The 22418-nt window shown below is 44.7% G+C and overlaps 1 protein-coding gene across 1 annotated transcript; it reads right to left on the reverse strand.

Annotated features, from left to right (window-relative positions):
• Positions 1–1492: 1492 nt before the first annotated feature.
• Positions 1493–21383, reverse strand: LOC132583105 (vomeronasal type-2 receptor 26-like). The gene is made up of 6 exons (XM_060254772.1): positions 21311–21383; positions 19925–20166; positions 11125–11363; positions 9898–10189; positions 4495–4630; positions 1493–2391 (listed from the first exon to the last, which is right to left on the reverse strand). Exons 1-6 carry the CDS (start codon positions 21381–21383, stop codon positions 1493–1495), a joined length of 1881 nt encoding a protein of 626 aa, XP_060110755.1.
• Between the last annotated feature and the right edge of the window lie 1035 nt (positions 21384–22418).

Here is a 22418-nt window from a genome sequence, read left to right on the forward strand (position 1 = left end):
TTATAATTATTGTTATCTGTATATGTGCTGATGTAAAATGGTTTAAATAAGCTAATATTCCGCTGAACTGAATTGGTATGTTTGCTGTTAAATTCATATATTTTAATTTTTTATACATGATGATAGTTTTTTCTTCTGTTGAAACTATGAAGAGCTACAGAACCCAGAGGTGAGTGAAGGAACATCCAAGCCAGTCTGCAATGGATCTGTTTTGCTCACCCAGACTGGGCCAGCTGTGGTCGTCCATGGCCTTCATCCAGTCTTGGAGCAATTGGCCTCTCATCATTCCTAAACCATGAAGTCCATTGTTGATTGGAAGGGACCTGGTCACAGGACTATAAAAACCCTCTTTAACCAATACCTGGAACTAGCATCTGTGGAGGTACATGTGCAATCTGACAAATACCTCCATAGTAAAAATCCTGTTTTCAACATCATCAGTATTTTCTTTCATGGCCAGAGAAAGCAGATAACAATACAAATGTGGAACATGTATTTGAGTAGATTCAGAGCACAAGCATACATCCATGTCTTACCTACATGCTGCACATTTTTCCCTCCAAAACCTGCATCTTTAAGTGTACTGTATGAAAGTCCATCCACTCTTGAAGTCTGTGTTTGGGACAAAATATATAATGGTGTACAAACAGGCCTCAGATTCAGTGGGAGCTCACAGGAGCACAGCTCCTGAACCTTTCTGAGAACTCCACCTCCTCCTTCTGAGAGTTCCACCTCCTTGTCCATTGAATAGTATGTGCAGCTGCATAACAATCCCTCGATGAGCTCCACCACCTATTTTTCTACAAAATGACCGCCATGTAGAAATAATGTGTGCATTATATGGTTCCACCTGGATCTTCCCAGTGAATACACTGGAGGGCTTTTTGCAAAGTAATTTCAGACTTCTCTCAGTTCATTTTCTACTAAAGGGATAGATATACTGATTTACATTGCCCCATAGCTAATTCACAGTTAGGAATCTCATCATAGTTGATTTACAATGGTCAAGATAGATCCCAGTAGGCAGCTGTGTCGATCTGAAGCAATGGAACAAAGTAGTAGACAATTCACCTTTAAGACCAAGTAAGTTTTATTCAGAATGTAAGCTTTTGCTTACATTCTGAATAAAACCCATGATTTGCCCTGCACAAAATGGCGGCGCAGAGCAACTGGTGCGAAATCGCCAGCTTGCTCCACTCAGAAACGGAAGCCTGCCCCAGAGAAAGGTGAGTGTGGAATCAGCTACTGTTATGAAGTGGAGTTGGAGAATAGCAATGTAGGGAAGGAAAGCTGTTAGAGCTGCTCTTTGAAGTGGGTAATTCCTGTAAAGGCCAGTTGATGTCAGCGGTGTTGAAAGAGGAAGAGAAACCCACTCCAAAGATCAGGAAGAACATCTAAACCAGTTAAACTGTGATGGATTCCTTCAAGGATCATTAGGAACTGTGATTTCTAATTCTTTATATATTCTATAAGAGAATCAACTTTACAGTTCTCATCCTTTCCTAGTTAACTGCTCCCTGTTGTTCAGCTCAGGCCTAAGCCAGATGATGTAACATTTAGGGAAAAAGATGCAACCCAATAACCCAGCACTGGATGACAAAATGGAGAAGACCTCCACAGCTACCATAGATTTCCCTTTGGTGCTCAAGTAAGTTGCAAAGAAGGACAACCAAACACTGCAAAAGACCAACATGCTAAAAGTGATGAATTTGGCTTCATTGAAACTGTCCGGTAATTTCCTGGCTAGAAAAGCCACAGTGAAGCTGAGGGCAGCCAGGAAGCCCATATAGCCTACAACACAATAAAACATGGCAACTGACCCTTCATTACATTGCAGTATGATTTCCCCAGGCACTGAGTTCATATCCCGATTTGGGAAGGGTGGGGAAGTACTGAGCCAAAGAGCACAAAGAGCTACTTGAATGAAGGAACCGGAAAGGAAAATATATTGTGACATTTTTTTGCCCACCCATTTCTGCATCCTGGATCCTGGTTTCGTGGCCATGAAGGCCAGAACAACGGTGATGGTTTTGGCCAACACACTAGAAAGGGCCAGAGAGAAAACAATGCCAAATGTCACTTGTCGAATAAGACAGGTCACTTTTGAAGGTTTCCCAATGAAGAGTAATGAACAGAGGAAGCAAAATTGGAGAGAGATTAGAAGAATATACGTGAGGCTCCGGTTGTTGGCTTTGACAATGGGTGTATTCTTGTGCTGAATGAAAGTTCCAAGTACCAGAACTGCCACTAGAGATAAAGAAATAGCCAGCATAACTAGCACTCTTCCAAGAGGTTCTTGGTAAGAAAGGTAGGTTATATCCTTGGGAATGCATTGATTTTTCTCTCTGCTGGGATAAAGATCCTCTGGACATTGGATACAGGCTTCCATGTCTGTTGGGGAGAAAAAAAGAAGTGCTTAAACATTTCTATAGTGTAGGCCATATCTCAGGGAGGATACAACACATTAGCTCCAGAGGACTACCTCTTCCTTCTCCTTCCAAATTTCCGACACAAACTTGGTGATGGCTTTGTTCAATGCTACTGTTAATCATGCTGGGGCTGGCCAGTCAAGAAAACTGTCACTGCCTAGCCAGGAAGGTTCTCTGTTACTCCTTCCCTTGCACTAAAGATCCAGAGGACATGACTTAGAGTGTTCTGATGATCTTTCTTATTCAACTATAATACTGAGAAAGGCAAATGGCTAAATGCTGTGTCTGGCTAAAAACCATCAATATTGGTCAGACGAAAATAAATCAACAGTACAATTCCATAGTGTACAAAAGGCCACATTATAACTTCCATGAAGGCTCTTTTGCCTTCATGGACCCCCCCACCATAATAATATCAATTTGAAGAATTCTTCTTGATACAAATTTAAATACTTCAACTTTTTTTTAAAACAAGATTACATATATTTGGGGGCCGCTGAAATTTATTTTTATGTGAGAAAAAATTAGAACATTTTCATGGACTCTAAAATTATTGTGGGCCCTAGCCACTGTGGCTGTAGTAATTAATTGATAAAGTCAGTCTTGGGTGGGAAGGAAGGAAGGAAGGAAGGAAGGAAGGAAGGAAGGAAGGAAGGAAGGAAGGAAGGAAGGAAGGAAGGAAGGAAGGAAGGAAGGAAGGAAGGAAAGTTCTTTTGTGGAGAGGAACTCATTGGATCGCAAATGTTTTTCTAACACTTCTGTAAAATCTGCTGGATTTTCCAAAACGAATTTAAGATGGGCCTTAGAAGAATTTTCCTATCCCCCAAAAATAATTCTGTAAATTATAAACTGTATTGATTTTCTTGGAGATTAGCTCCAATGGCAATTAATGGGGTTTAATTCAAAAAGTTGTTCATTCCATAGAATGGAATGTTGGCTTTGACAATGGGTTTCCTGATTTCTGCCTGTCAAATGACAGATTTATATCTCCCTACTAGGGACGGATGGGGGTCAAGCCATGGCTCCATGGTAGAGCATCTGCTTGGCATGCAGAAGGTCCTAGGTTCAATACCTTGCATCCCGAGTTAAAATGATCAGGTAGGAAGTTATAGGAAAGATGTCTGCCTGAGACCCTGGAGACCCACTGTGAGTGTGAGTAGAGAATACTGGCAATACTGATGATAATGGCCTCGATGTAGTCATGATCTGATTCAGGAAAAGGCTTTTACATACATACAAGGTTTTTCTTTCTTTTTTTTTTTTAAATGGTTTGTTTAGTCTTATAGATCCCAACTGCATTCTCAGGCACCTTGGTTTTCTCACCCCCTCCTAACTACAGGTGTAGCTATCTGTTCTTCCCAATTGCTATATATTTAAACCAGGCCTTACATTCAGCAGGAGCTAACAGGAAAGCAACTCCTGAACCTTTCTGATGCCCCTCTCCTCCTCCCCCACCACACGTTGTTCATTGAATAGTACGTGCAGCTGCATAACAATCCCTGGATGAGGAGAGTGGGGAGCAATGTTCCCTCTAAGCTGCAGAGTCCTGTGCTCAAAAATTCTACTTTCTGAGCTACTGGCATTAAAGTTGTGAGCAACTGCATAAATTAGTTTGCTCGGGGGTCCTCCTTCCTGAGCTGAGACAAAAATGTGTGAGTTGGAGGATAAAAATCTGTGAGCTAGCTCACACTAACTCAGCTTAGAGGGAACACTGGTGGGCAGCCAGCCAGCCACTAGGAGCTTTGCCACGCCCCCAGCAGCCCTCATTAACCCCTGGAGAAGCCCACGTCTCCCTTTCTCCGCTTCTTATGTGATTTTGGGTGGTGGTTGGCTTGCTGGCCTTTTGACTGTGTGGGTGCAAGGAGAGCCCCAGATGAACAAGGCCTGCTTGGGCTGGCAAAATCTCTAGCCAGCCTAAGCAGGCCTCACTCACCTGGGGTTCTCCTTTCTTTCATCAGGTTACTTTTGGCTGGTAAGGGGGACTTATGCTTATGAGTTATGCTATTGAGCTTCGTCACCACTGATGTAAAGCATGAAGGAGAATGTTTAGCGAAACATCTCCTACCCATCTCATCAGAGAACATCCCTTCTGGACATAGACGACAACCATAGCAGCAAAATTTATCTCCCTCTTTCTTTCTCTTGCTGTAGCCGGGAAGGCAGGGATCATTGCATACAGAGAGAGGCAGCACCTTCCCATAAAGAAAAGAGAGAGATTTGCATCAAGAAACTGTTCTGAAAAGTAGGCTGTTGTCAAGAAATGATGACCTGAGAGACTATACATGGAGCAAATTGTTTGGTTATTACAAGCTCACACTCACACAAATGGCAGGAATGTGATGGTGCATGTGTGGGTGTGTATAAGTGTTAAGTGCTGTCAAGTCGTTTCTCATTTATGGGTACCCTAAGAATTAATGGTCTCAGGTTTTCAAGGGTGAACAAGCAGTTGCCTCCTCCTCTTCCTATTTAAGGGTCACTGCAGTGGACAGGAGCCAGGATTGCCAGCAGTGATGGGGGGAGGTGGAAGCTTTGGCAGCTCAGCAATGAAAAACAGACACCTCGAGGGGCTCACTGGCTGTGGTGATGAGAGGGCAGAAGTCTCTTAGCCTGCAATGGTTGGGGGAAGAAATCTCCATAGGGAGCCTGGGAGTTGCAAAGGGCATGCTGGAATTGTCAGAGACAGTTGAGAGAAGGAGAAGTCTTAGAGGTCAGAAACCACATGGCATTGGCTATTGGACCTTCTTGCTGGTGCTTGGGGGGTGGGGCAAGGGATTAGAGGTCAGGAATTGTGCATATCTCAGCCTTCTAGGCCAGTGCCATGGTGGGGAGAAGACTTGGAGATCAGGAGCCTCCCAGCTGTCAGTGTCTGACGCAAGTATTGGGACAGGAAGCCTTAGAAGTCAGGACCCAATCCTCTCTTGGTCTTCAGGGCCAGTGCTGTGAAGGGAAGGAGGACAGATGCAGAACAGCTCCCACCCTACATTGTGTCAGAGAAGGGAAGGGAGAGAAATAGGGTGGGAGGATTAACAGAGAATGTAATGGGGAGAAAAGAGAGTTGTGTAAGATCAAAAAAAGGGGAAGGAGTGAAAAAGTGAAGAAAAATCTACCATCCTGGAAGAGATTATCTGTTGAATGTACCTCTGTTATTTGCAATGGAAGCCAGTATTTTCTTAGAAGGGACCAGCAAAGACAGGGCTGGTGAGAAATATTTTTTCTGACAACACTAAGACTAATTTTGCACAAGAATTGTTCTGGGTGGAGACCCCCTTTGCTGTCAGCAGTGGTCTGTCACCTGCACATACACTGACATGGAGAGCAGTTTTGCTTTTGGGGCTTCTCTCCATTTTGGCACAAGTTGCCCTGGAGCTGCGACTTGGCACGGTGCTTTCCCACAGCAAGCAGGATCCTTTTCCAAGCGGTTTCTGCTTGCCGCAGGAGAATCGCCCACCAACTCACAGCTCCAGGGTAACTTGTGTGAAAATGGAGAGAAGCACCGGGATCAAAATGGCTCTCAACTCGGAACAAGCCCTAGTGCGAAATCGGTCTAAGACTTTTAATAGCTTCCCTGAATATTCATTTCTTTTGTAGTGAAGTGGCAGAATAATGGGCTTATATTAAGGATATTCAGCTTGGAGTTCCCACTCCTCCACAGAAACTGTAAGTTGACTTTTGCGTTAGTAACATTCTGTCACCCAGACCTACTTCACTAGTTTGTGCTAACTGTAATATGGAGGGAATAAGAATAATATAAGATGCATTATTTCCACGTTAGTGAGAATGGTGGAGTATGACATTTCTTATGGACCAACTTTGGATATAATTTGCAAAAAGGGAGGATCACTCTTATTCAGGACTTTTTTTTGTAGCAGGAACTCCTTTGCATGTTAGGTCACACACACCTGAGGTAGGCAGTCCCCCTGGAGCTTACAGGGCTCTTCTTACAAGTGCCCTGTTTCATGGGGTATTCCTGAAGCTCTTTTGACAAGAGACAAAACTGCTAACTTAATATTCAACATGCCATTAAATAATGTGACAGCAGCAAGTTTTGGAGTTGGCAGACAGTGTGTGTACTTACATGAACAGATATGAAGCTACCTTTCAGTGAACCAGACTCTGGGTGCATCAAGGTCATTGTTGTCTACTTAGTCTGGCAGCAGATCTCCAGAATCTTAAGCAGATGACTTTCACATCACCTACTGCCAGGTTCTTTAAACAGGAGATGCCAAGGACTTGGACAGAACTTTCTGAATGCCAAACAGATGTTTTACCACTGAGCTATGGTCACTCGCTGAGTAGGGGTGGACCTTCCCAACCCAAGGTTTTTCTACTATGCTTTTGATCCCAGTTGTTATTTTTAGCCTGGTGAAACATGCAACTAGAATTTTGAAATTTTGCAACTATGAATACTGAATACATCTAAAAATAGACGATGCAATGTTTCAACAAAATAAAACATTGAATGCATTGTGGTTGTTCCAAATTCTGGGGGAAAATGTGGACATCAACTAACATGTTAGGAAAGGGTCAGAGTGTCCTCCCCCCCCCCCAATGTTTATGTAAAAGATTACTGCAATCTCCCTGGGAAAGTGCAGATAGAGTAGTTTGGTCTCTACAATGTATTTTCTTTAAAAATAATAAATGTGATTCACCTGGTTAAAACTTCTGTGCCACACAATCTGAGCATCATTAAGACTCAATTCATTGCCTGGAGGGGCATGAGGATACAGTCTTCCTACTTTGACTCTAACAAATGAGCCATTGGGGAAGGTAACCCAGTTGATAACATCAAAATCTGTAACTAATTCATTGTATTTATCAAAACGGATGGTGTCTCCAGCACTATTATTGAACAAGATATTCCTTAAAAAGCTGTGGATCTGTGTTAAAACAGAACATAAAACAAAAGGAAAAAAGCTATATTAATTTCCCATAGATTTGCAATAATCATGTTATGTCTAGAGATTCACGAAAAATATATTGACCCAATTATAGCACCAAATCTGGATAGTCCACATCAATTTTATTCTGTTCTTCTCCTAGCAGATTGTTATAACCTACTGCCAAGGTGGCAAGATATTGTACTTGGCCTATTCCACTTAGGTAGAGGAAAACCTCCAACTTAAAATAACTTAATTCTAAAACAAGTTATACATCTTAAAAGTATGTTTATTTAACTCTTTCCCCATATTAATTATGTGTGTCAGGAATCAGATGCGACCAATGTATATTTTTTTAATTTGTTTTAATTCTTATCTTGGATTATGAAATAAACGAACTGAATTCTTTCTGCATGCCTGTCTAGTTCCACCCCTGAATTTACATAGCCCAAATCCTTGGTTTTTGAAGCACTGGATATGAATGGAAGGAAAATCCTGGTGGGCCTGGTTAGAGGCGAAAGTTGTCCCACAGCTAGGATTGGATTTATAAAGTCTGAACCCAGAGATTGGCATCTGCTACTGGAACGATGGTGGGATCTGCCTTGGTGGTCAAGTTCTTTAAAAGGGTAGCTTCAAATCGTATGAGGGAAATGAGTGCGGAGCCTTCAGTCAGGTTAGCTAATTTCCCAGAGGTGGCAGCAAAGAAATGAACTATGGAACACAGCAAAAGCCTGGGGAGGCAGACATTTTCACACCAGAAGGAAGATGTGAGATAGGAAAGGAGGTGATAATGGCAACAACTGGGATCTCAGAGCAGACTGGCAAAGAACGGAGCAACAAGATGGCAAGAACGGTTCAGGAGCAGCTCTCCAGTACAATGGAGATCAGGGGATACACAGATGAACCCAGAAACACCCTTGTGGTATCTAAGAAACTGGCTAGAGTATTCTTGAGTGAGTGAGGAGAATGTTCGAGAGTCCAAAGAAGCCTAGTTGAGTTGCCCAAATCAGCCTTTGCTTCACAGTTTTCAGAATCATGGAAAGTCCTCTTGCCCCTCCTTGATACTTGGTATCTTTAGACTCAAGTGTACTCAAGGCAGTTGCTTGGATACCACAGTGGTCTCTCTGAGTTCATCTGTGTGTCCCCTGATCTCCACCATACTGGAGAACAGCTCCTGCACCCCTATAGCTGGTTTCTTGCTCCAGATTTGCCTGTCTGCTCTGAGATCCCTGTTGTCAGCATTATCACCTCTTTTCCAACCTCACCTCTTCCTTCTGCTGTGAAAATGTCTGTAAATGCCAAGGACTGAGGAGGAGCAAATAGGGCATACCATGAGTCTGAGAACTATAGCAAAGGCTGACTAGGATAGTGGGAAGGCAATGCAGCTTAAGATAGTGATTTCAAGAAGCTGAGTGATTGCTACACAAATCATTTTTGTGTAAATGGTATGTGATACTGGCCAAGCAGGAATAGAACAGGCCTTCATAGTCTGCATGCAACAGGGACCCTTGGCCTGAGGACACAGAGGAATTTCACGTTAGTTTTCAATGTCCTTAACAAGAAATGTTTTTACTATCGTTGGATGATGTCATGACCAATGTTAAGAGCATAGAGATACCTGTGAAGGCTGTACATTCTGGAAATCCAGCTTTCCTCCACCTACCAGTCTTCTGTGTTTGGACTTTAATAAGTGGATCTCATTTAAGACACGTGCCACTGAATGTACAGCATTGTAAATATTGTAGCTGAGACCTGTCATCCTCATTTCAAACAGAACCCCAGGAAGCTTCTCTAGTTTCTCCTCCCCAGTACACATCTCTGTATTTTCCTCCTCCTCTTCCTCATTAGATACTACCAATGAACAACCAAAGGCCTGTTCCCAGAAGTCCTGGATAAAGCTATCTCCTCCATTCCAAGAAGGTCTTATGGTCTGAAGGAATTGTTGGAATCCGGGTGGTTGATTGGAATGGACTGCAAAGGACAGGGCACCGTGAAAACTTTGAATATCCCAAAACCTTTGGACATAAGCTGCCTCAAAGTCCCAGTGGGATGTAGTAATCCACACCTTACCAGGTAAAGGTAATAAAAACATGGGTGCCTGAAAGAAGATTGAATGTAATACTATCATGGCTGGTGGTTCAGCATATACATAACATACGTTAGCCTCTCTGTTCAAGAGAACCAGGTACTTTTCCCATTGCGTTAAAAACGACTGTGTGAATTCTTCCAAATAAGATTCTTTGGTTAATCTGAAAGTGAAAGCGACGCAAATGCTATTCTCAGTCAGTACTGGTTCTATGGTCTGCAAAAACTTGTGTCCGCTGTCATCATCCACAGCCAGGAGACCAACCCAATTCCATCCAAAATGGTGCAGTAATAGGACAACTCCCCTGTGCTCATAGGCTTGATTAGGAACCATCGGATACACAAAAGGGAATTGCTTTCTGTCATCCTCCGTGAGGGAAAACGATCCATAAGTGAGCTGAAAGGAAATGCATAATTAATAGGTTTTTTTCTTAATGGATTAAAGAAGAATGGTGAATTGCATGTTAGCACAGTGTATTTTCCATATCTCCATGAATGCAGCCTACCTGTGGAGTTTTGTAGGTATTCAGAATGGTGGCAATCTTAGCAGAGATTTTAGAGACAAGCCCTCCAATAAGTGCTATCTGTTTCCTCCGTGTAGCACAGCTGAAGTTGGGTACCAGCTTCTGGTGTGCAGAAATTAGGTTGAGAGTAGCTTTATATATCATCCTTCCATTATCACTAGTGCTGAGGATGTAGAAACCCAAACTGATGTTGGTTATGAAGCTTGGATTTTCATTTATTTCTTTTATAGCAAATGCCAAGGCTAAGATCTGCTGATAGTGTTTTGTTAGAAGCCTGCAAGAATGAAGATTGTGATATCTAAAGATGTTTTTTGTGTATATGTCTACCCGATCATTTATAACAGAAGTTATTTTGCCATAAACACAACCGATTAACTTTGCAAATAAAATGGAAATGGACTTTAATGCCACAAGGGAAGGTTACTTGTGTTTTCCCTCCCTCCCTGCCCAATATCTTCTTCTATCTTAGTGGAAACTAAGTATGACTCCATGAGATGACATCCATGTGTTTGCTTTTGGGGTGGAGATGTATGCTACTGCCATCTATTTTGGTCCATGCAATTTCCTTATAATGATATACCCATTTTTTTATTCAAATCGTCTGCATTTTCCTATCCAAATCCTTAATCCTTAATGATTTCAACTGCCATCTCTGAAAACTTGCAAGGAGGTAAGTTGAACTGAACAGATTTCAGTAGATTCAGAAACACACCTGCTAGAATTTCAATACACAAGACATTTTTGTGCCTGTTCTGCACAACCAGTTCACAAATTTCAAATCTCTTTAGGAAAAAGTAGTGTGAGGATATAAAAATAGGTTTCTAAAGAGAGACGTGTGGCATAGTTACATCAGAGGATAGAAATGGAAAATATAAGTATTCAGGGATATTCAAGTCATGCCACATTTCAAAATTAGTCTTTCTCCTACTGGCTACCTGACATCACTTTTCTCAGAGAATTTGGTTTGACCATAGCAAGGGGATAGCACAGGGGGAGTTATCTAAGTAGACCATGATGTGGCAAAGTCCTAAATCCACACAATTATTAAACACAACGTGAGTCAACACAGGCAAAGTAAATGACGACCCCAGAGTCTGGTGGAATTCTTTTCTGCACGCAGAAATGTTAAAAAAAAAAAAATGGCACTCAACACTCTTGTCTCAACCACAAGTGATCTGAATGAGTTATAAAAAGAAAAAGAATGCTTACATAGGGTCATCATTCACCATTCTTGCAGGGTGTTCCCTGAAAGACAGAAGGTCATTTGGGTAGCCAGCTAGAGAGGACATCCCACCAATGAGTACATCCCCTGACTGATAAAACTGGTGAGGGATAGGAAAAGGATCATTGTAGACGGTGCAGTTGATGGACTTTATCTCACATACTATGCGACATGGCTGCATCAGCAGCAACACTAATTTCAGCAGCATCCTGTTGACCAAACATTCCTGCCAAATACAAATGACAATGTTGTCATCTATCACATAATTTCATTTCATTTTTCCTTGTCCATCTGCATCTCTGAAGGGCATGATAGAATTTTCATCAATCCACTACATCAACAGCAGTCTGTCTGTATGAAAAGTTGATTGTGTACTAAGAAGTAACATATTTATGCCTTTCATGTGTCCAGTCTTTCAATAAGGTCAATTAAAAGTGGGGAAATATAGTTATTCTTATTGTGATGGAGGACACAGGTAAAGGTAAATGTAGTCCTCTGTGCAAGTGCTGAATTATTACTGACCCATGGGGAGAGTAGCAAAGAAGAGACATGTAACTTACATTAAGATGATGTGCATAGTTGTGAGGACTTCCAAGGGCACAGTTTTAAGTTTAATAACCAGAACTGGCTGAGTGAGAGCTGAAAAGAGAAAACATTAAATCAACTACAGTATGCAGGTGTGATTTCTTTTCTCTCTCTTTAAAGCATAGAGAGTAAGGCACCATAAATTGAATAGAGGCACCATAAATTGAATAGAGAAGAAGCATGCAAAATACTGAGAGAAGCGTCTTTCCCCAAATGAAGTTTTCCTATAATTTATCAACTGTGAGAATTATTGACTTTTCAATTAGATCCTGGAAATCAGTTCCCAACAGGCCAGAAACTGGTAGTTTTCATAATTAGAGGGGCAGGGGGAGGAGGTCACAATCACCTCTCTACAGAGTGCCACTTGTGTGTCCAGTATCTGTAAACTGACACACAAGAGGTAACAGAAATAGATTTTTCCCTCTCCAATTTTTCATCGTCTCCCTGAAGGTCCATCCAAAGTCCATCTGAAGTCCTGCCAAACAAGTGATGCAACTCTCCTACCAATAACTGAGTTGACATATTCTGGTTGAAATTTTCTGGTAGTTTTCAAAATTAACCCATCATAGAACATCTTAACATAATCCAGCACCATGGGTGAAACAACAACAACAACAACATGGGCAGGACAGCTGAGTCCAAGAAAGGACAGAGTTGATGATCTAGATGCAGAATGACACAGGGCACTTCTAGCTACAATTGCCACTTATGTCTTAGAGGTGGACAACCTTCTGCTGATGCTGCCAACCCCCCACCCCATGCTTGTTCCATGGAGAAGTGGGGGAGATCGGGGTGAATGGAACAATTCAACATCTCACTTGAGCATGGGCACTGGTACCAGAGCTTGCAATAAACCCAAGTGCCAACTTTGCTGCCACATACAACCAGACAACACAATCACAGGACCTAACAACATTAACTGCACCATCTCAGGCTTATTCACTTATTCATCTTCCAACACTATTTATGCCATTAAATGCCAACAATGTCCTTTGGTTCTCTACATAGGGCAAAGAGGACAAACACTGTGACAAAGGATAAATAGACACAAATCTGACATCAGGAATCACAAAACTGTGAAACCTGTGGGAGAACACTTTAACCTTGCAGAACATTCAATGGGTGACCTCAAAGTCACTGTTTTACTGCAAAGGAACTTCAAGAACAGGACGGAGAGGGAAATTACAAATTATTATGAAACTTGGAACAAACACCTCCCCATGATTGAACAGGGAAATTGTTTTTTTATCTCATTACATATGCTAAACCCACTTTCACCAAGTGTGGCTATATATGCACAGTAGTTCAATGTATTTCGCTTTTTGGAGAGTGTATCAGAATAATGTTTTTGTATTGACATACTCAAACAAGGGATATTGGCTGTTTATCTCATTACATATACTAAACCCATCTTCCACTACATTTTAATGTATTTTTTTTTCTAGTGGCAAACTAGAAGGATGTATATATTTATGTTACATGTTAAAAGGAAAATTAGGTGGATTGGAAAAACTTCTGGGAAATAAATGCCCTCATTTTGACCCAGGCTTATTAGCAATAGAATAATTAAGAGGCATTGTCACATTCTGACATGTAACTGTTTATTGGTTTCCCACGCTAATGCAACCCAGATGAAAGGTTTTCTGAATTTGTTAATTTACTATTCTGCTATTGGATTTTAACTTTGTACCACTTTGCATTCTAAACCCACAAGCTATATGTAGCTCTGCTTACTGTACCTCATTCCTTGTCTGAAGAAGCGTGCATGCACACTGTAATGTACTGAGAACCGAGACGGTTTGAAGGCAACATAGTTTATTCAGAAGCACATTACAAGAGAGAGAACACGTGGGCCGGGCCCCGCTTATATATATTGCCCTGTACAGCCCCCTCATCCGACCAGGCCAATCCTGGTCGGTCAAACTTCCCACCACAGATCTTGATGGGCGGGGCGTCAGGCAAGCTCCATCCGGGGACCCAAAGGTCGCCTTTAGTTGTGATCGCCATGAGGCCTGGTCACTTATGTTCAATACATAACACACACGAAAGCTTACGTTCTGAATAAAAGTTTGTTGGTCTTAAAGGTACTACTTCTACTGCTTTGTTCTACTGCTTCAGGCCAACATGGCTGCTGCCCACCTGGATTTATACACATAGGGAAAGGCAGATCAAAGGAGAGTCTTAGAGGGTGAGAGGGAGCCATAGACACCCTCGATCTTTCCATGTACTCATGAATCAGCTGTATCTGGCTGAATTAGTCACAGAGGGGAAAGGACACAACAGTACCACCGGAAGGTGTATGGAGAAGAAGGAAGATCCTTATTAAAATTCTAAGAATTGTAAAGAAATTCCTTTTTCTCTCCTGGGATGTTGGAAAGGAACTAAGCCTCCCTTTTGGATTTTAACAATTACCCCCACCCTGGGCTGGGAACATGCCAAAGTGTGGAGCAAATGTTCAACAGTTTCCCAGTTTATATATATGTAGTGGGTCTAGCTAGAGACAACAGAACGGCCAAGCTTCCCCTTCCCCCCTTCTCTAGGCAGGGAAAAGTGTTTGGATGAAGGTACAATCACCAGGGATGGGCTGGAGGAAATGCTTCCATGACTTAGGCTGATCATGTCAAGTGGGAGGGGAAACAGATATGAAGAAACCACCTTGCAGGAGGAAGTAGCTCTCTTTCTTTGGGATTCTGCATTGAGGAGAACTGGGAGTTCTGGTCTGCGCACACACATTTCAACCTCATTTTGAAATTATTTACATGCTACCTCAAAACTCTTTCCCTAAAGTAAGCTGCACTGAATAGATTTCAATAGTATTCAGGAAAAGAGCTGCTAGAATGGCTCCCTTTTCATTTCAATACATGTATGCTATTTTTAAGACACATGCCATTTTTATAGAATTTCTGCACAACTGATTCACAAATTGTAAATTTGGTATAGGAAAAAGAAAAGTAAATAAATTGTAACTCAAGTACTGTATGACTCAGAGTCCTCTCTCAACCACAAATGATTGGAACAATTTATAAAAAAGGAACAAAGAATCCTTATGCAGGGATTCCATGAAAGACAGAAGGTTATTTGTGAATGTAGCTTGAGAAGAGATTCCACCAATGAATACATCCCCTGACTGAGAAACTTGATCTTGAATTTGACAAGGATCTTTGTACATGGTGCAGTTGATGGGCTTCCTCTCACATACTATGGGACATGGCAGCATTACCACCTACACTAGTTTCAGCAGCATTCTGGCGACCAAACATTTCTATCAAAGCCAAATGGGAATGTATTCCTCTGCCATGTTATTCCATTTCATTTTTCATTGGCCATCTTCATCTCTTAAGGGCGGGATAAAGTTTCCCAATATCAACAGCAATATATCTGTATGAAAAGTAGAATGAGATATCAAAAGTAACAGAAATATGTCTTTTATATATCCAGTCTTTCTATAAAGTGGGAAAAATAGACATCATACAGTGAAGGAGGCTAGAGAGTAACAAATGAGAAACATGCACATTGTGTTAAGATGGAGTGCATTGCCCCCCCAGTCGGAATAAAGAGGCAGACACAGTGCGTTGGGTATAAAAACCGGGCCGCTTTATTAAAAGAACTTATCAAACCTAAAAACTGGCAGGGATGAGGCCATGAGGACAAGCCCTGGGGTCACCCCCTGACCCTGCCTTGTCCTAAGAGGGCGAGCCACCCTGCCCCCAGCACAAGCCCGCCGTATTTTTTGTTGTTGCTGAGCGGCCAGGCCCCCAGCCATTCTCCACCTGGGCTAGCATCAATCCCCCATGGAAAGATCCACCCAGGTGAGGCTCTTCCGTGATCTGCATTCCCCGCACTGAGCCATGTAGCCCATCTGCGGTTCATACAGAGCACTGGCACACCTTGTGCTAGGCCATAGGTGCTCCCCTGTAAACCCTGTGGCCAATACTAGGGATGTGCAAAAAAAAAAAATTGGTATTACACGGATTCGGAAGTATACGGGAAAAAAAAAATTCGGAATCCCCGTATACTCCTGAATACCGCATTCGGAATAGCCGCATATGCGGTAGATGTGCGGCTAGTTCTGAATATACAGCCCTATTATACCCTATGGGCCATTGAAATCACTGGCAAATAGGGTATATTTGAAGCCGCCTGGAAAGGAGGGGGTTTGAGGGAGAGCTCCCAAATTTGCAGGGGACCTGCAGGGGACTCTCCCCTCCAGCCCTCCCAAGTCCCAAAAAGATTGGGCCAGGGGATCCCATTCCAGGGGCACCCAAAGAGGGTGCCCCTATTCCATCATTATACCCCATGGGCCATTGAAATCAATGGCAACATAGGGCATAATTAGAGGCTACTGGGGAGCAGGGGGTTTGAGGGAGAGCCCCAAAAACTGCAGGGAATCCGCAGGGGACTCTCCCCTACAAAACCCCCAAGTCCCAGAAAGATTGGGCCAGGGGGTCCCTGTATTTGGGCTCCCCAAAAGGCCCATTGCCAACAATGATGGGGAAAGCCCAATTAGCCACTTCCTCACTGTAATTGTCGTGGGAAAAGTGGCTCTGGGGAGCAGAGGGTTTTGAGGAGAGCCCCCCAAACTGCTGTGCAGCTTCAGGGCACTGTCCAATTCTGGGGCACCCAAAGCCAAACCTAACTTCACACCAGAGAATCTCTATAGGACCCAAATGCACTACATCCCTCTATCTACTCTATGAACCCTGCAGGCCTGGAACCAATATTAACTCAGTTGCCAACATCACTGCCACAGAAAACACAATCGGCTCAAGGTCTGCAGCCCCAGAATTGGACAGTGCCCTGAAGCTGCACAGATATGGGCAAATTAGCAAAACCCCCACCCCAGGCCCCCATCCCCAGCAGAACCTAACCCCAACCCCAAATAGGCTACCCACCCAGTACTCACCCACCCAAATCTGGATAAGTAAAGGGACTCTAGTCCTTTTACCAACAAAAACTAAAACAAGAAGAACCCCAAAACTATCTTACCTTGTCTTCTCTACTCCTGGGAAGTCTGGTAAGGCTGAGTGAGAGAGCAGCAGGCAGCAGCTGAAGCCAAGGGCCAGCCAGCAGCAGCACAATCTCTCACACCAACACAGCAGCAATGGAGGAGTCCAGCCAGGAAGACTCCTTAGAAAGGTTCTCTGGCCCTACAGAGAGCAATTTCAAAAAATAGCACTGCTCTTTGATTGGCCAGACAACAGTGCTTACTTGGATACCCAAGTAAGCAAAAGATCAAAATAACAACAATGTAGCTGATGGCTGGGCCATCAGCTACACACAATAGCCCTGCAAAGCATGCATTTGCAATGCATGCTTTGGATTGGCTTCTGGGTCTCCTCTTCCCCCTCCCCCCCTCCCTGATCCCAGGGAAGCTATGGGAGAGGCGGGAAGAGGCTACTAAAGGCAGGAAAGTAGGCAAGCAGCTCCCCTGAGGTTGCAGAAGCTACTTTCCCGCCTTTTTCATTGACAGCCGTATACTTACGAATAGGTATTCGGCAGTATACGGCGAGCCGTATTCGGCTGCCGCATAATAGACGGCAATGGGAATCGGCTATAGCTGATTCCGTATACAGCCGAATCAGTGGTGATTCGGCAGTATATGCGGTTCGGCTGAACCGAATGCACATCCCTAGCCAATACATCCTCCAGCCACCGCCAATGCCAAGCCTCTGCTTAGGCATTAGCGCCCCAATGGACGGCCCAGAGCCGACCGCAAACCCTGCCGAATCTCCTCTAGGAAGGCCCGGTTACCCAATTCTGATAGATGGACGCCATCTGGCCGATACAGGTCAGCGTCTTTGACCCGTATTGCCAGATGGGGGAGAAAAAACCCTAAGCCTTTCTCCATGACTTTCTGCAGGGCCCTGTTGGCCTTGCGCCTAGCGCGCTCAATCCCACCAGGTGAAAGGGCAAACCTCCAAATCCTGCACGGCAAGATTGCAGACCATACCAGGACCACGCCTGGCCATCTCCGCTTAATTTCCTGGAGGTCGGCCAGTGCCTGCTGCTAGAGGGCCTTCCCCCGCATCAATCCTAAGTCATTCCCACCCAAGTGAATGACTAATATGTGAGGAGGAGGTTCTATCCTCTCTCTGAACAACAATGGCATAAACCCTGGCCAACGCAGACCCCGGCGACCCAGCCACTCGACAACAGCCCACTCGCTGAGGCCCAGCTGGGTGCCCACAGGAGACCGCCTGGCTTGATGGGCCGCACAGAACACCATGCTGTGCCCGCAGATGAGAATACGACGCCTCTCACTACGAGCCACAGCACCTAAAAAAACAGAAAAGTGTCAAAACAGGTAATAGCCAATGGGCAATAAAACAGTCGTCCCACCAACCTATCCCCTAGGTGACCAACAGGCGCATGTAGGTTTTAAAAGCTGCCGACCGCCACCGGCCAATACGCTGGATAGTGGAGGGAGTGTAACCCATCATAGCAGCCGTGGAAGCAGCCCCAATCCGGAATGAATGTGCTCCGAACTTGATGCCCTTCAACCCCAGCTCCGCCAGGGTGCAGCTCATCACGGCCAAAACTGATATTTGGTACGAGGGGAGCCAGTACGAGGAGAGCCAGTTTGGTGTAGTGGTTAAGTGTGCAGACTCTTATCTGGGAGAACCGGGTTTGATTCCCCACTCCTCCACTTGCAGCTGCTAGCATGGCCTTGGGTCAGCCATAGTTATCACAGAGGTTGTCCTTGAAAGGGCAGCTGCTGTGAGAGCCCTCTCCAGCCCCACCCACCTCACAGGGTGTTTGTTTTGGGGGAGGAAGGTAAAGGATATTGTGAGCCGCTCTGAGACTCTTCGGAGTGGAGGGCGGGATATAAATCCAATATCTTCTTCTTCTTCTTCTCATCATGCCTAAAAAATGGGCCCTCGTCCTCACTCCTAAGCCGGGTATAATGCTCGGTGGCCCGAACCGGGCACAATTCGGGCAAAACACGCTGTCCAATTGTAACACTTGACCCCCTCTGTCGCTGATACGTTTTGGACTGCCGAACTGTTAAAATGATCTGCCCCCGCCCAATTTTGACATCCCTGGCCTGGAGCGCCCGCCCTGAAGTGTCAGTCTTAGACTGCACTACCAGCTCGCTAATACGTAGCGCGCCGAAAAAGGCCATCAACAAGGCTGCATGAAACAGGGCGGCCTCGAAAGGGGAAAAACATATACCCGGCCAAATACCAAACAGCCGCTTGAGTACAGAAGGGGATATGGGTTGCCGGGCATCTGCCTGTGGGCCACGCTCTCTGGCCCAACCTTCCAGCATCTTCCGGATCCTGAAATCTCCCGTATTCTCTGGGAACCCCTGAGCTTTGCTAAAAAAGGCAAACGCAGCAAGTTGACCCCTGATGGTCTTAAGCCCCAAACCTCTCCCTTTCTGTTAAACACAGAACTGCATGACATGTGCCGCCGGCACCGGCCAACTATCATGCAACCCTGTGGTGCCCCTAAATGCCCGGAATTGGGAAACCGCTCTGTTGTATGCCCTTCTGGTAGTGGGTGCCAAAGCTAGATGAATGGCCCTACCAGCTTCTGTTTCCCAAGCCGCCAGAGGTCTTGGGGCATTCGCGCTGGCCGCGGGTCCGCTTCTGGGGCCAGTTGACGGAAACGCTCCATCTGTTGACGAGATAGAGTGTCCGCCACCCCGTTGCACACTCCAGGTACATGCCGTGCCATGAATAGAATATTCAACCCAAGGCAACGAAGTGTAAATGACCTGACCAGATTCATTACTAACACCGATTTTGAGGACAAGGAGTTAATAACATGTACTACTGCCATGTTATCGCACCAGAAAAGCATGGAATGGTTGGAAAGCTGCTCTCCCCAAAGCCAGACGGCTACCAGAATAGGAAAAAATTCCAAAAAAGTTAGATCCCTACAGAGCCCACTGTCCAACCATTCTACAGGCCACTGCTCAGCACACCAGTGGCCCCGAAAGTATACCCCAAAACCGGTAGATCCGGCAGCATCCGAGGAGATCTGAAGTTCAGCTTTGATCTTCAAATCTTCCCGCCAAAAGGATACACCGTTAAATGACTCCAGAAACTCCTCCCAGACCTCCAGGTTCGCCAGCATACCGGCGGTCACTCAGACCTGATGGTGAGGGAACCGCAACTGCTTCATGGCATCACAGAGATGCCTCAAAAAGGCCCTACCGGGTGCCACCACTTTGCATGCAAAGTTAAGGTAGCCCACCACTTGCTGCACCTCGAGCAGCGACACCTTCCGCTGCCTCCTCAGCGCTGCCAACCGGACCTTAAGATCGGTGACCTTATTCTCGGGCAGCCGGGAAGACTGCTGGCAGGTATCCAGCTCAATGCCCAAGAACGTAAGCACAGTACTAGGACCCTCGGTCTTCTTGTGTGCCAGAGGTACACCGAGCTCGAGGGCTAAGTCCTGAAAGGACTGCAACAACCTGGCGCATTGCCCCGAGCCCGCTGGGCCGACAAAAAGTTAGTCGTCCAGGTAATGCGTGGTATCGCAAAGCCCTGATCTGTCCCTTAACGACCATTCCACAAAAGAGCTAAAGCGCTCAAATGTGGCGCAAGATACCGAACAACCCATTGGAAGGGCGCGGTCCATATAATATTTGCCTTCAAAACAAAAACCCAAGAGCTCGAAATCCTCCGGGTGAACTGGCAAGAGGCGAAATGCCGACTTAATGTCGCATTTCGCCATCTCGGCCCCGACACCGCAACCCTGCACTACTTTGACCGCCTGGTCAAAGGAAGTGTACCATACCAAACATAATTTGTCAGGTATGGTGTCGTTCACCGATGCCCCTCTTGGGTAAGACAAGTGGTGTATGAGGCGATACTCTCCAGGCGCCTTCTTGGGCACCACCCCCAAGGGGGATACTCGCAACGCAGGTACAAGCAGGCGATCAAAGGGTCCTAAGACCCTGCCCTCCTGGCACTCTTTAGCTATCTTAGCCCTAACTACGTGCTCAAGGCCCGCAACAGAATGGAGATTAGACGACAAACAAGGGACCCTAGGACCCTTGTAAGGGATCCGGAACCCGACAGAGAATCCTTTCAACAAATACTCACTGTCAACTCTATGCGGGTACTTGCTCAATAATCTACTGAGTGCCCTCAGCTGAATTGGGCTGGGCCCCTTTTTCCAGGGGGCTGCTGATTGCCGCCACTGGGGCGTTTAACTCCGGCCCTCGGCTTTGACCTGCTGCAAGCGGGCACTCGTGCTTGAACTTGCAGGGTTTTCTGGGACACACACCCTTTGATGCAAACTCCAAGCATAACAGCCGGGGTTGAAATGGCTGGCCCGCCGTAACGCGGGTCCCTGCAACAAGCTGCTGCTTGTGAACTAAATGTCTGCTGTTGGACCTGTCCCCCGAATTAGGCTTCGCCGGGGACATCAACTGTAGTCAGAGCTGCTGGTTGATCTGGTCCCAAGACAGCCCCGGGTTAACAGCGGCCCTCATGTGGAAGGCCTCGTCATATTGCAGCCAAGCTGCGCCGACGAAATCCGTGTAAGCCCGGTACACAATATCCCAATATTGGAACTTCTCAGCTCTGGCCCCTGCCTGGTGGAATCAGCTCTATATGGAGATCTAGGCCCTACCTGAATTACTGTCATTTTGTAGGGCCTGTAAATGGAGCTGTTCCTCTGGGCCTTTGGTTGTGGCAGCGGACATCCTATTCCAGCAATTATTCCATCAGTTGGCCTCCCTTGTTGGGACATCACACTTTACAGATTATGGTGCTATCCTTTTTTTATTTTCAGCATCACTTTGTCTTGGGCAAAAACTGCTGTATGCTGTGAAATGTGCCCTTCCCAAATGACGATGCACTTTATTTGTTTTATTGTTCTATTTTTTTGATTTTCTAATTTTATTGTATTGTTTTTAAATTTAAATGGGAGGGTTTTTTAAAAATTTTTGTTCAGTTCATGTTGTGATCCACCCTGAGCCCGTTATGGGAAAGGGCAGAACATAAGCCAAATAAATAAATATCCATAAGTAATTTTATCTGTTAATTAATATGTATTTTTATTTTTCCAGTTATAATTATTGTTATCTGTATATGTGCTGATGTAAAAGGGTTTAAATAAGCTAATATTCTGCTGAACTGAATTGGTATGTTTGCTGTTAAATTCATATATTTTAATTTTTTATCCATGATGATAGTTTTTTCTTCTGTTGAAACTATGAAGAGCTACAGAACCCAGAGGTGAGTGAAGGAACATCCAAGCCAGTCTGCAATGGATCTGTTTTGCTCACCCAGACTGGGCCAGCTGTGGTCCTCCATGGCCTTCATCCAGTCTTGGAGCAATTGGCCTCTCATCATTCCTAAACCAGGAAGTCCATCGTTGATTGGAAGCAACCTGGACACAGAACTAAAAAACCCTCTTTAACCAATACCTGGAACTAGCATCTGTGGAGGTACATGTGCAATCTGACAAATACCTCCATAGTAAAAATCCTGTTTTCAACGTCATCAGTATTTTCTTTCATGGCCAGAGAAAGCAGATAACAATACAAATGTGGAACATGTATTTGAGTAGATTCAGAGCACAAGCATACATCCATGTCTTACCTACATACTGCACACACCCCCCCCCCCAAACCTGCATCTTTAAGTGTACTGTCTGAAAGTCCATCCACTCTTGAAGTCCATGTTTGGGACAAAATATATAATGGTGTACAAACAGGCCTCAGATTCAGTGGGAG

This window comes from Heteronotia binoei, chromosome 15 (genome assembly GCF_032191835.1).
Source record: "Heteronotia binoei isolate CCM8104 ecotype False Entrance Well chromosome 15, APGP_CSIRO_Hbin_v1, whole genome shotgun sequence".
Taxonomy (NCBI): domain Eukaryota; kingdom Metazoa; phylum Chordata; class Lepidosauria; order Squamata; family Gekkonidae; genus Heteronotia; species Heteronotia binoei.